General features: G+C 68.4%; 2 protein-coding genes across 5 annotated transcripts; both read right to left on the bottom strand.

The window, feature by feature from the left end:
• Nucleotides 1–26: 26 nt before the first annotated feature.
• Nucleotides 27–3,081, bottom strand: ATG101 (autophagy related 101). Of its 3 annotated transcripts, none has more exons than XM_005507865.3 (3): nucleotides 2,931–3,081; nucleotides 1,005–1,293; nucleotides 27–906 (listed from the first exon to the last, which is right to left on the bottom strand). In XM_005507865.3, the coding sequence occupies exons 1-3, from the start codon at nucleotides 2,945–2,947 to the stop codon at nucleotides 502–504; spliced, it is 711 nt and encodes a 236-aa protein (XP_005507922.2). In that variant the 5' UTR covers nucleotides 2,948–3,081; the 3' UTR covers nucleotides 27–501. The 3 variants fall into 3 exon arrangements, with proteins under 3 accessions (XP_005507922.2, XP_005507924.1, XP_005507923.1); XM_005507867.3 differs by having other exon boundaries at nucleotides 2,873–2,957; XM_005507866.3 differs by having other exon boundaries at nucleotides 2,879–2,944.
• Nucleotides 3,082–4,743: 1,662 nt separating this feature from the next.
• NR4A1 (nuclear receptor subfamily 4 group A member 1) lies at nucleotides 4,744–11,105 on the bottom strand. Of its 2 annotated transcripts, none has more exons than XM_065043719.1 (7): nucleotides 10,445–11,105; nucleotides 6,652–7,451; nucleotides 6,296–6,425; nucleotides 6,030–6,181; nucleotides 5,752–5,954; nucleotides 5,497–5,675; nucleotides 4,744–5,405 (listed from the first exon to the last, which is right to left on the bottom strand). In XM_065043719.1, exons 2-7 carry the CDS (start codon nucleotides 7,447–7,449, stop codon nucleotides 5,149–5,151), a joined length of 1,719 nt encoding a protein of 572 aa, XP_064899791.1. In that variant the 5' UTR covers nucleotides 7,450–7,451; nucleotides 10,445–11,105; the 3' UTR covers nucleotides 4,744–5,148. The 2 variants fall into 2 exon arrangements, with proteins under 2 accessions (XP_064899791.1, XP_064899790.1); XM_065043718.1 differs by lacking the exon at nucleotides 10,445–11,105 and adding an exon at nucleotides 10,056–10,374.
• Between the last annotated feature and the right edge of the window lie 2,414 nt (nucleotides 11,106–13,519).

Raw genomic sequence — 13,519 nt, 5'->3', positions numbered from 1 at the left:
CAGCCAGGATGGGACCAGACTCCCCATGAAAGCAGAACTACTTTATTTTTGCCCCAGAGGAGGGGGTGAGCTCGGCTCCCAGCCCCGCAGACAAGCGGCTCAGCCCCAGGGACAGGGGTGGCACCTGGGGGGGCAGGCGGTGACAAGTGACTGCAGAGAAAAGTCCCAATCCCCAACAAGTGACAAGGCCCGTGCAAGGCTCAGATGCCACCTCCCCGCCCTGTGTCCATCCCCAGCGTCGTTCTGCCAAGTGTCACCAACCTGCAGCTCTCACCCCAACGACTCGTCACCCTCAGCCACGCTGGGAGCCACCAAGCCGGTTCCCCAGGCCGGGCGAGCACCCCAAACCAGCAGCACCCCCCAATTACAGACCAGACCAAGTTCAGCTCCATGCACGAGGCTTTTTGGAGGCGGAGAGGAGGGATCTGAGCAGAGACACCGTCCCAAAAGAGCTGTGCCGGAAAGTGCCACTGCGAAGGGTGAACCCGCCGCGGTGACACCCTACAGAGCCAGCGTGTCCTTGATGAGGCGGCGCATGGTGGTGGTGACCGAGGTGCCCAGGGAGTCCGTGATCTGGTAGGAGATCTTGTACAGGTAGGGCTGCACGTCCTTCAGGCTGGTGTCGAAGACGTTGTCCACCTCCGACTGGGTGGGCATCTTGGGCAGGTACTCGTGGCGGTTCATCACCTCCACGATGTTGATGATCTTCTCGCAGAGCTTCTCGCCCACCTTCTCCCGGCAGATCTGCCGCTCCTGCTCGTTAGCCAGGTTCACCACGTTCACCTTGATGGTCCACAGCTCCCAGGGGATGCACTCATCCGAGAAGGGCCAGCGCGACTTCTTCTTCTGGTAGAACTCCAGGGAGATCTGCCCCATGCCGTCGCTGCCCGAGCTGCGCAGCGCGTCCTGCCGAGAGAGCGTGGGGCCAGGGCCTGACCTTCCTCCCTCAGGCGAGGACAGGACGCAGCCCCATGGTTTTTAAGCCCCGCACGGGGCTCCCGTACCTTGAACTCCCCCACGGCCTTGCGGAGGGCCCGGTCCAGCTCCTCGGAGGAGACGCGGACGTAGGCGAAGTCGATGAAGTCGCAGTCCACGTCCTGGGTGCCCACGGTGCCGATGGAGTAGGTGCCCTCCTTCTTGTAGTGGAACTTGCCGGTGCTGCGGTGCAGCAGGACGGTGTGGAGCACAGCCAGCATGGCCTCCTCCACCTGCCGGCCCTCCACCGACACCTCCAGCACCTCCGCGCGGCAGTTCATGGCGGGGGCGGCTCCGGGGGGGGCACGACGGCGGGTCCTGTGGGGAAAGAAGGGTGTTGGGGAAGGGTTGTTGGTGCCCCTGCTTGGGCGACAGTCTTGGGTCACAGCCCCTCTGCCAAGCCCCTTTATTCCCCATAGGGACCTAGGTGTCCCAGCGTGTGCCCTCCCCACCCCACCAGGACCAGGGGTCCGGTACTGACACCCCAATACCCCACAGGGACCAGGGGTCCGGTACTGACCCCCCAATATCCCACAGGGACCAGGGGTCCGGTACTGACCCCCCCAATACCCCACAGGGACCAGGGGTCCGGTACTGACCCCCCCAATACCCCACAGGGACCAGGGGTCCGGTACTGACCCCCAATACCCCACAGGTACCAGGGGTCCGGTACTGACCCCCCGAATACTCCACAGGGACCAGGGGTCCGGTACTGACCCCCTAATACCCCACAGGGACCAGGGGTCCAGTACTGACCCCCAATACCCCACAGGGACCAGGGGTTCGGTACTGACCCCCCGAATACTCCACAGGGACCAGGGGTCCGGTACTGACCCCCCAATACCCCACAGGAACCAGGGGTCCGGTACTGACACCCCAATACACTACAGGGACCAGGGGTCCGGTACTGGCCCCCTAATACCCCACAGGGACCAGGGGTCCGGTACTGACCCCCAATACCCCACAGGGACCAGGGGTCCGGTACTGACCCCCAATACCCCACAGGGACCAGGGGTCTGGTACTGACCCCCCAATACCCCACAGGGACCAGGGGTCCGGTACTGACCCCCCCAATACCCCACAGGGACCAGGGGTCCGGTACTGACCCCCAATACCCCACAGGTACCAGGGGTCCGGTACTGACCCCCCGAATACTCCACAGGGACCAGGGGTCCGGTACTGACCCCCAATACCCCACAGGAACCAGGGGTCCGGTACTGACCCCCCCAATACCCCACAGGGACCAGGGGTCCGGTACTGACCCCCCAATACCCCACAGGGACCAGGGGTCCGGTACTGACCCCCCAATACCCCACAGGGACCAGGGGTCCAGTACTGACACCCCAATACCCTACAGGGACCAGGGGTCCGGTACTGACCCCCAATACCCCACAGGGACCAGGGGTCCGGTACTGACCCCCCCAATACCCCACAGGGACCAGGGGTCCGGTACTGACCCCCCAATACCCCACAGGGACCAGGGGTCCGGTACTGACCCCCCCAATACCCCACAGGGACCAGGGGTCCGGTACTGACCCCCAATACCCCACAGGGACCAGGTGTCCGGTACTGACACCCCAATACCCCACAGGGACCAGGGGTCCGGTACTGACCCCCAATACCCCACAGGGACCAGGGGTCCAGTACTGACCCCCAATACCCCACAGGGACCAGGGGTCCGGTACTGACACCCCAATACCCCACAGGGACCAGGGGTCCAGTACTGAGCCCCCAATACCCCACAGGGACCAGGGGTCCGGTACTGACCCCCCAATACCCCACAGGGACCAGGGGTCTGGTACTGACCCCACAGGTACCAGGGGTCCCGGTACGGGCCCCCTCACGTCCCATTTTCCCCAGAGAGCCCCGGGCCCCCTCGGCCCCCAGCCGCCCTCACCCTCACCCAGGGCCCCGTTCCCCCGGGTCCCGTTCCCCCCCGGTCCGGCCGCACTCACCACCCGGGCCCGACCATCTGACCAAGGGATGAGGGAAGTGGAGCAGTCCATCTGCGTAGGGGGGTTAGGACGCACCGTCATACTGAAGAGGCAGCGCCTCTTGCTGCAGTAGCCGTGTTTCCTCACTCTACACCTCTTTTAATTATTTTTGCCACCATCGGTGCCGTTTCCGGCCGCGGTGCGGCCCCGATGGTGGAGACTCCGTTGCCGTTCCCCGCTTTGACCCCCCCACACACGGCCGCCGCTTGGTTCGTTTCTGGGCGGGACGCCACAGAGCTGGGTCTCCCGCGGCGCAGAGCGGCTCACTTCCGCGCAGCGCGCCCGAGCCCACAGCGCCCCCCTGGACTGGAGGCTCCGTGGCGGTTACTGAACGGGACCGGGGACCGGTGACCGCCGGTGACCCCCCCGCAGTGCCATGGCCCGGGGCGGCAAGAGGGAACACCGGGGTGTACATGGGGACAGGGGACACAGGACTTGGGAGAGGGGCCATGGGGCCACAGAGACACCAATATGGGGACATATGGACAGATGGGACAGGGGGACATGGAGATTTGGGGCACAGGGACAAAGAGGGTACTGGAGAAAGGGACATGGGGAAAGGGGGACATAGGGATGGATGGACATGGGGACATAGGGACAATAGGATGTATGGACAGGTGGATATGGGGATGGGTGGACATGGGGATGCAGGGACATGGGGACACTGGGATTTGGGACACTGGCATGAGGCCACCCATGCCGCTGTGGTGACACAAGTCCTGGTGTAAATAGCAGGGGGGGCTGTGGCGGTGCATGTCACCGGGCGCAGGGCTGGGCACATGCCAGGACACACGTCCCCATCCCCGGGGCAGCCGGCGTGGCCGCGGCCAGTGCGGGGCTATTTTTACCTGGCAGTGCTGGCACCAGCGTCCCCGTCCCTCCTGCAGCAGCCCCCAGCAAGGGGATGGGGACAGGGATGGGGACAAGGTGGGCAGAGGCCAGTCCAGCACCACAGGGAGGGGACAGGGACCCGTCCCCCCTCCAACCCAGCCAGTGGCCTCAGGGTGCCCTCCCTGGTGGCTTCGGGGTGTGGGGTGGCACCGTCACCGAGGTTGGGACAGGCAGCAGCTGGGCCGTGGCACGGCCACCCCCGCCCCACGGCACGGCCATTCCTGCCCCACAGCGGGGCAGAGCCATGCTGTCACCCCGTGTCCCCCATCCCCCCCGCGTGAGGCTCTCCCGGACCCCCCGGAGCGACCCCCCAGCCGCGGCCCCGCCGTGCGTCAGCACTGTCCCCATGGCGGGGGCGGGGGGGACAGAGGGGCCCTTGTTTTGTGGGGCCCCCCCAGCGCAGTGCCTCAATGTGGCCCTTGTTTGTCACCGGCCCTCGGTGTCCCCATTAACATTTGCTCCGGGGCCAGGCTGTCCCCAGCAGGAGGAAGGGGACAAGCTGGGGGACAGCGCCAACCCAGTGTGTCCCCCCCATGCATCAGGACCCCCACCCTGTCCGGGGACCCCAAACACTGTCCCCTCTGCCAGCGCTGGCCCTGCCGCTCGCCATGTCCCCAGGGCCACGGGGGGGGACCCAGTCACGCTTCCCGGTTATTTTAGGGATGATAAATCAGGCGGGCGACAGGTGCGGGGCCGCGGCAGCCGCCGCCGGGGGGGCGAGTGACGGTTCAAGGGCAGCGGCGTGGGCAACGTGCGGCTCCGGTGCCCCGGCTGTCCCCGCAGCGGCTGTCCCCAGCCCTGGCGCTCTGCCCCCCCCTCCAGAATCACTGTATATTAAATATAGCTGATGTGACCGGGGGAGACACACGAGAGGAACGGCTCCTTTGGGTGGCTCTCAATATACGTACAAGTTTATATACAGAAAATGGCCAAAAGAGGCAAAAAAGAGAAAATATAAAAGGGAGTGGGACTGGGCGGGGGGAACAAAGCCCCCTGCCCCCCCCGCGCTCCCTGCTCTGTACAGGATCTGGCCGCTCGCTATTTACAACAGGGGGGTTTTTTACAGGGGAGAAGGGGGGCGCCGCGCCGGCGATGCCCCCCGGGGCGAAGGCACTGGGGGTGTTGTGTGTCTGCGTCCGGCGCCACGAAGGCACGTGGGGGACCCGGCTGTCCCCAAGGGGACACCCAGGCAGCTGCACAGGGGACCCAAGCATCCCTGGGGGTGATCGAGATGTCCCCAGACAACCCCGGGAGGGTCAAGGCTGGTGGCAGCCCCCCCGCTGGGGGCTCAGAAGGGCAGCGTGTCCATGAAGATCTTATCGACGATGGGGGGCGGCGGCACCAGGTCCTCCAGCTTCAGGTAGAAGATGCGCTGGAGGCCCTGGGTGCAGAGGCTGCGCAGCTCGGGCAGTTTGCCCAGCAGCTTGGAGAGGCAGCCGGGGCGCCCCGGCTCGGCCCCCCCCGCGGCCACGTGGTCCTTCAGACACCCCACGATGCGGTTCTGCAGCTCCTCCACCCGCTTCGGCTCCTTCAGCCCGTGGCGGTCTGACAGGGGGAGGGACACGGAGCCGTGAGGCCAGCATGACGGCTGCGGGGCCGGGAAGGGGACAGCGGGGGGCAGGGGGGGGGGGCTCACCTGTGATGATGACGAGGGCGGCGAGGCAGGAGAAGGAGGGGACGTCAACGCTCATGCGGTGCAGGCTGTGGGAGAACTCCAGGATGGCGTCGATCCAGTCGCCGAAGCCGCGCACGCACTGCAGGCGGTGCAGCACCACCCCGTTGCAGAAGATGAGTTTCCCTTCCTCGGGCTTGGAGCTGCGGGGACAACCACGTGTCACCCCCAAATCCCGGCACGGGGCTCCCCGCCGCACCGCGCCGTGCCGTGGCTCACCGGTAGGCCAGGCGGAGGATGAAGAGCTCGAGGAAGGCTGACTCCAGCAGCAGGTCCTGGTCCTCCTTGGGCAGCTCGGCAAAGCCCTGGATCTTCTGGGCCCACTTGCGGATGACGTCCATGGAGCCGGTGAGCAGGTCGTAAAACTGCTGCACGTCCATCGAGTCCTCCTTCTCGAACTGGCACGGCACCGACTCCTGGAACTGCCGCGGGGACGGGGTGAGGATCCAGCCCAGCGCGGCCGCGGGGATGGCGTGGGGCAGTGGCACTGGCCCTACCTTGGAGTAGTCGAGCTTGGTGGCGCTGGGCACCGAGTCGATGTGCGCCCGCACCAGGGAGGTGATGAGGCTGACGGGCGATGCGTCCGGCGGCTGTTTGGGCTTGGAGGGCAGGCGGCCCCGCCGCCCCTTCAGGCTGTCGGTCCGGACCACTGCGGCGAGGGAAACGCAGTGAGCGCATCTGTCCTCCGCTCGGCTGGGCTGCGGAGCGAGGTCACCCCCCAACTCCCGCTGGGACCCCCAACCCCAGGAGGGGATGCCGGTACCTTCTTTGACCATGCCGACGGCAAGGCACTTCTGGAAGCGGCAGAACTGGCAGCGGTTCCTCCGCCGCTTGTCCACGGGACAGTCCTTGTTGGCCAGGCAGATGTACTTGGCGTTCTTCTGTACTGTGCGCTGCGGGCGGGGAAGGAACGGCCGCGGCTCAGCCTGCGGCACCGAACCCCAAACAAAAGCCCTTCTGTCCTCCTTTTCCTCCCGCTCCAGCCCGGCATCCGGCTCCGCATCCGCGGGGAGAACCACATCCCCACCCTGCCCCTCCCCGGGGACCCGCAGCATCCTCCCGCTGCCGCAAAGCATTGTGGGAACATCCCAGCAGCGGGTCCGGGGGGGCCGCCCTTACCTTGAAGAAGCCCTTGCAGCCCTCGCAGGTGCGCACGCCGTAGTGCTGGCAGGAGGCGTTGTCCCCGCACACGGCGCAGCGGCCCTCGCCCGCCCCGGGGCTGCGCGCCTTGCTGGGGGCCAGCGGCAGCCCCTCCAGCAGCGGTGAGGCGGGGGGCAGGGGCAGCCCGGCGAAGCCCCCTGGGGAGCCCTGCGCCAGGGCGAAGGTGTCTGTGTCCAGCAGCTGCGGGTCCAGGCGGGGCGAGGGGCCCGGTTGTCCCTTCAGGGTCGCGGGGGACCCACCGGGGCGTGGTGCCGGGGGGCCGAAGGCGAAGAAGGGGGGCTGCGACCCGCTGCCCTCGGCCGGTTCAACCCAGGGCCGCCCACCCTCATAGTTCGGTGGGGGCGAGTACGCCCCGAAGGAGCCGTCCCAGCCTGGAACCTGGGGTGGCTGGAAGCCCGGCGTGGCGGGCGAGGGGACGGAGCAGGGGCTGCCGTAACAGTCCGAGCCGCTGGAGGAGAGGGTCTCATCTGGCTGCCCGCCGAAGGCGCCAGGGTAGCAGCCGTACACCTGGAAGTCATCCAGCTTGAAGGTGGCAGTGGGCTGGCCACCGGCCGGCAGCTGGTAGAGGAAGGCATCGAACTCGCCGGCGTAGCCCTCCATGAAGGTGCTGAAGCTGGGCAGGGCGGGGGCGGCCGCCAGGTCCGTGCCGGCCACCTCCATGGGGAATCGGCCGCCCTCGGGGCTGAGCAGCTCGGCCGGGCAGCGCTCGCAGGGGCCGGTGCCCACCGTGCCGTACTGCGCCTGGATGCAGGGCATCTCTGTGGGGAGAGCAGGCTGTCAGCGGGGTCCCCACCACCCAAACACCCCGCGACCACACCAAGGATGGAGATGGAGCGAGAACCGCGGCGGCTTGGCCGGGGTCCCCCTCGCAGGCAGCGGGGCTGGAGCCGGATCCCCGGAGCTGCTGGCTGTCCGGCGGCGGCCGCTGCCACCCTCGGGAAAGGTCACACCACAGCCAATGGGCGCAAAGGACATTCCCCAAAACGCTGGCTTAGCAAAGCCGCCGAAAGGGAAGGAGGGAGGAATGCGGGCGGTGGATTCCCGAGCCCCGGGCTGGCCGGGGAAAGCCAGAGCCGAGGCTGAACCAGGGCTCAAGGGTCTGACTCCCCCATCCACCCATTCCGGAGCCTTTTGGAAAAGCAAACGCAGCCAGATCCATTGGCTGCTGCAAGGAGAGGAGCCCACCCCCCCATCCCTGCAGCCCCCGGCACTGCGGCACAGATCCGGCCCCACGCAGGACGTAACAGGAGTCCAGCTGAAAGCAAAGCCAGGAGTGACCCCGATGGCAAGACGATAATGTAATTCATCTCGCAGACCTTTAAAGGTCACGCCGCGCCTGGCCCCGGGCCGCCGCAGCCCGGGCACGGCACCGCAGCCAGCTCACCCGCTGGACCCCGGCTTCCCCCGGTCAAGTGCGGCAGCTCTCGCCGGTGCCCAGAAAGCCGATACCTGCCCAGGGAGCTGGGTTTAAAAATACCCAGCATGGGTTCAGCCCTGGCACCCATGGTGTGGCACCAGCCCCCAGCCCAATCCTGGTTCCCCTGTGGGGTTTGTGCCAGTCTGCCGGGGACCAGGTGGGTTCAGAAGAGACAGCGACCCCCCAGCTGCCTCCTGTCCCCACATCAAGACATGAGGCCACGCTGGGGACGTGGCAGCGGGAGACACCGGCAGCTTTCCTGGCCTGCATGCAAATCACGGCTGCAAATGGCCAGCTGGGCTATGCAAAGCCTCGACCCTTCCCGCAGCCCCGGTGCAGGGTTTGGCACCAATGGGCAGCACCCGGCGCAGTCGCCGCTTCCTTATTCAAATGCTTTTGCCCTCACCCGCTCGCTGGTGGCGTTTGGGGTCCCCCTGCCATGAACCCCCCGGGGACTGGGCACAGATTCCCGCAGCGGCCCCCGCGCTGCCCACGGCTTGAGCGCTAATTGCAGATTCCTCGTTTGGGAGCGCAGGCAGCTGCTCGTGCCCAGGCCTGGAGGCCACTGCCTGCGCGGGTTGGTGGCAGCCCCTGGCACCGGGCCTGGCCGCGGGCGGGCGAGAGCAGCCGGCAGCGCCGGGGGGGGGGAAGGTAACGCTGCCCACCTCCCTGCCTGCACCTGCTGCCTCGCCGTGCCGAAACGCAGCCACTGCCAGGCCTGCGTGGGCAGCGGGGGGCTTGCCTGCACAGTGCTGCCTGCAAGGCAATGTCCCCAGGTCTGCCTGCACGGTGCTGCCTGCACGGTGCTGCCTGCTCCAGCTCCATGCCCGCTCTGCTCGGGGCTCCCAGGGTGATGCCCGGTTTTGGGGTGGCTCTGCCCCCCGCAGCCCCCGGGCTCGGGACCCTCCCTGGCTGCAGCCGGAGCCAGTCGGGAGTCCCAAGACCGGGGACCAGCCCGGTCCCAGCCCCGCAGCCCTGCACGGCCGCGGGCAGCCCCAGAAATGGCTCTCGGTCCCGCACGGCTCCACCCGGAGCCTCCGTCGGGCTCTCCCCGGGAGCCCCAGGACAGGGACCCCTTGCTCTCCTGCCCCCGCTCAGTGCGCCTCCCCCCCCGACGCTACCGGGTACCCCCGGCCAGTCCGGCACAATCGCACCGCCCGGTCCCTTCCAGCGGGATCCCCAAATCTCCCCGGGGGCTCCGAGACTCACCGGACTCGTGCGTGTCCTTGGGACGCGCGAGCCCCGGGATCCCCGCTGCCACCGGGACACCCGACCCCATGCACTTCAAAACGCGCCCACCGCCCTGAGCCCCCAGTGCTACCGGGACACCCGACACGGCTCTTCCCGCTGCCGCCGAGACGTTCGATCCGGTTCTCCCTGGTGCCACCCGGACACCCGACCCTGTTCCCCGCCGGTGCCACCGGGACACCCGACACCAGGCACTTCGCAGGACGCCCGGCGCGACTCGCCTGCGGTACCACCGGGACACCCGACCCGGTTCTCCCGGATGCCTCCGGGACGCCCGACCCCGCGCACTTTTCAGGACGCCCGCAGCTCCGAGTACCCCGTGGCATCGGGACGCCCGACGCGGTTGTCTCCGGTGACATCGGGACGTCCGACCCGGAGTCCCCTGGTGCCACCAGGCCACCCGATTCCACGCACTTCGCAGGACGCCCGCCGCCCTGAGCCCCGGTGCTACCGGGACACGCGACCCGGCTGCCCCCCAGTAACATCGGGACACCCGAAACGGCGTCCCCCGGTGCCACCGGGACACGCTTTGCAGGACGCCCGCCGCGACCCGCCTCCAGCACCACCGGGACACCCGCCCCGCTGTCCCCCGGGCCCCCCGACCCCGTGCACCTCCCGCTGCGCGCACCCCCCATCCCCGGGACATCCCGCCCCCGGCGTCCCCCGCCCGGTCCCCGCAGCCCGGTGCCGCCCGTACCCGGGTGCCGGCGCGGTGGGGCTCCGGTTCCCGCTCCGCTGCCGCCGCCGCCGCGCGGGCTCCGCCGGGCTCCGGTCCCGTCACTACTTTCTCTTAAGCGCTCGGTGACGCGCGGGGCGGTGCGCGGGCCCGTGACGCACGGCGGCGCCGTAGAAGGAGCGGGGGGGGCGGTTCCGGCGGGGGCGCGGCCGTGACGCACGCGGGGTTCCATTGACGCAACCGCGGCGCCCGCGCTAAAAATACCCGCGCGGCCCCGGCTAAAAATAGAACGGGCGCCCCCCGGCCCCCCCCATCCCGGGGGCTCCCGAGGCCGCCGGCGGGGAAAGGGGGGAGACCCCGGGGCTGGGACGGGCAGGGGCCGGGGCCGGTATCCCCATTCTCCTACTCACTCGGTGCTGGGATCCCCGATGTCCGCCCCGCTGCTTTTATCCCGGGTACCGTTATCCCCAGGTATCCCCTCGGTGCCGGTATCCCCGGTACCGTTATCTCCGGTGCCTCCTTGGTGCCTTTATCCCCAGTGCCGTTATCCCCGGGTATCCCCTCAGTGCCGGTATTCTCGGTGCCCGTATTCCCGGTGCCGGTATCCCCGGTGCCTCCTTGGTGCCTTTATCCCCAGTGCCGTTTATCCCCGGGTACCCCCTCGATACCGCTATCCCCGGTGTCGTTATCCCCGGTGTCACCTCGGTACCGATATCCCCGGTGTGCCCTCGCTGCTGGTACCCAGGAGCTGATACCCCTCGGTGCCTCCACCCCCGGTGCCTCCTTGGTGCCGGTATCTCCGGTGCTGTTATCCCCGATGCTCCCTGGGTTCCGCCATCCCCGGTATCTTTTCGGTGCCGCCATCCCCGGTACTTCCATCCCCGGAGCCCACATCTTCTGTCCCACCTCGGTTCTGCTGTGCTCGGTGCCGTTATGCCCGGTGTCCCCTCGCTGCCGGTACTCAGGTGCTGACATCCCCTGGGAACTCCATTCCCGGTGCTCCCATCCCCGGTGCCCCCTCGGTGCTGCCATCCCCGGAGCCCCATCCTCGGTGCCCCCCCGGTGCCGGTATCCCCGGTGCCCATCTGGGCCGGTATCTCCCGTGCACGGGTGCGGGACCCCGCGTCCCCCCCGCCCCCGCTCCCGGTCCCCGCGGGGAGACCCTGGCCGGGGCGATGGAAAGAGCGGCGGCTGCTGGCGGGCGCCCAGCGCCGGGAACGGCGCCCGAGGCGGGAGCGATGAGCTCAGCCCGAGCGGCGAGAGATGGGCGGGGAGGGAGCCGGTACCCCCCGGGAACCACCCGGTACCCCTCCGGTACCAACCCGGTACCCTCCCGTACCCCCCCAGTGCCCCCTCGATACTACCCCCCGATACTCCCCCGGTACCCCCGGTACTACCCCCCGTACCCGCTCCCGGGGCCGAATCGGGAATCTTGGGGGACCCGCCCCGCCGTGCCCGGTCGACCCCCGCGGCTTGGCAGCCCCATTAGTGCCACCCCCGTTAGTGTCACCAGCAACACCAGCCTGGGGCAATGTCCCCCCCAGCCCGTTAGCCCGTTAGTGCCACCCCTATTACTGCCACCCCGTTAGTGTCACCAGCCCTTTGCGGTGCCCCCAGAGATGCCTCCTCCCCACGTCAGTACCAGCAGCGATGCCACCAGCAATGCTCCCCACCCAGTGTCACTCCCGTTAGTGCCATCAGAAATGCCACCCTCGTCAGTGTCCCCCCGTTAGTGCCACCAGTGATGCCAGCCTTGGCAATGACCCCCGTTGGTGTCAGACCTCTGGAATGTCCCCAGCGATGCCCCCTCTCGTTACAGCCACCGCCATTAGTGCCACCCCCGTTAGTGCCACCCCAGCAATGTCCCCCCGCTAGTGGCACCCCATTAGTGACAGCCCAGCAATGTCCCCCTCGTTAGTGCCACCCCCATTAGTGCCCCCCCATTAATGCCACCCTTGTTAGTGCCACACCAGCAATGTCCCATTCGTTAGTGCCACCCTTATTAGTGCCCCCCATCAGTGCCACCCTCGTAAGTGCCACCCCAGTAATGTCCCCCTCGACAGTGCCACAACCACGAGCGCCACCCTTGAAGTGCCACCATTAGTGCCACTCCTATTAGTGCTATGCCAGCAGTGTCCCCTCGTTAGTGCCACCCTTAATAGTGCCCCCCCCAATTAGTGCCACCCCTATAAGTGCCACCCCCCAATTAGTGCCACCCCAGCAATGTCCCCCTCGTTAGTGCCACCCTTACTAGTGCCCCCCATTAGCACCCCCTCGTTAATGCCACCCCAGCAATGTCCCCCCCGCCCGGGATCGGAGGGGACCGGCCCCAGGAGCCCGGGGGGACTCGGGGATACCGAGGGTAACGTCGCCGCCGCCTCCTCCCGCCGCCCGTTCCCTCGCTCTGGCCCCGGTTCCCGCCCCCCAGGCGGGGGCCCCGTGACGTCACAGCCGGCCGCTGACGTCCCCGGGATCCCGCGGCATCACCGGGGTCGCCCCCGCGGGGATCCCCCTGGCTCTGCCGGGACTCACCGGGGTCCCCGCCCCCGGTACCGGGGCAGCAGCCCGTGCAAACGGGGGGCAAAGCGGGTGCGGCAGCCGGTGCCGACCCCGTGCTGGGCTGGGGTAGCAGCCGGTGCAAACCGGGGGGACAAGGCTGGTGCCAGCCCCGTACAGCCAGGAGCCCCCCGGACAGGGTCAGGCTCGGGGTCCTGGAGCTGTCGGGGGTTCTAGAGCTGCCAGGGGGTCCCAAAGCCACCGGGGTCACAGAGCATGGTGGCCACAGCCCTTTTGCACCCATCGCTCGGTGGCGGCAGCAGCAGGAGAGGTGACACCAGCGGCAGGAGGTGACAGCAGCAGCCCCCGCAGCAGGGATTAACTGTACCCCGGCTGGCTCCGGGGGAGGAAACCCGAACCCAGGCACCCCAGCAAGGCCACGGGGATATGTGGGGGGAGCCCCGGCTTCTGCTGGCGCCCCGGTGCCGGATCCACCCCTACACCCCGGGGAGGACATGGGGACACAGTGGCCATGAGCTGTCCCTCCCCGCTGCCCCCAGGGGCCGTTGGGTGGGCATGGGGGCTCACGGGGCGCCCACGGGGGCTCGCAGGACACCCACGGGTGGGGCGGTGGCTGCAGGGTGCCCACGGCCGGTCCTGCCTCCCTGTCCCGGGCCTAAATATGCCGGTAATGACAGGCTGCTCCGGGGCGTTCCCGCCGGCACTGCCCGGTGCCACGCGTGACCCCGATGTCCGGCCGGCGCCTCCCCAGCCCCGGGCACACGCAGCTCTAGGTCAGGGCTAAAAAAAGCTCCGCGTGGGGCGGCAGCTGCCGCGGGGGGGTCCCGTGACGGCCGTGACGGGGACGGGGTGCCCCGAGCACGGCAGCGCGCGGGCGGGCACCGTGAGCCAGACCATAAATGTCCAAGCACGGAGCTGGCCTGGAACGGGGACAAGGCAGGAGAGCGGCAGGGAGCTGGCCGGGCCCC

Source organism: Columba livia, chromosome 29, assembly GCF_036013475.1.
Source record: "Columba livia isolate bColLiv1 breed racing homer chromosome 29, bColLiv1.pat.W.v2, whole genome shotgun sequence".
Taxonomy (NCBI): Eukaryota; Metazoa; Chordata; class Aves; order Columbiformes; family Columbidae; genus Columba; species Columba livia.
This window is presented reverse-complemented; position numbering and strand designations above follow the sequence as displayed.

Excerpts from the sequence above, each read along its gene's own strand:
- ATG101 (XM_005507865.3), bottom strand. Across the intron at positions 907-1,004 it reads AGGCCGTGGGGGAGTTCAAG|GACGCGCTGCGCAGCTCGGG; the intron begins GTACGGGAGCCC and ends CTCTCTCGGCAG.
- NR4A1 (XM_065043718.1), bottom strand. The coding sequence starts at position 10,266 with ATGGAACCCCGCGTGCGTCACGGCCGCGCCCCCGCCGGAACCGCCCCC. Across the intron at positions 6,426-6,651 it reads GCTGCAAGGGCTTCTTCAAG|CGCACAGTACAGAAGAACGC; the intron begins GTAAGGGCGGCC and ends CCCCGCCCGCAG. Across the intron at positions 6,182-6,295 it reads CGTCGGCATGGTCAAAGAAG|TGGTCCGGACCGACAGCCTG; the intron begins GTACCGGCATCC and ends CCCTCGCCGCAG.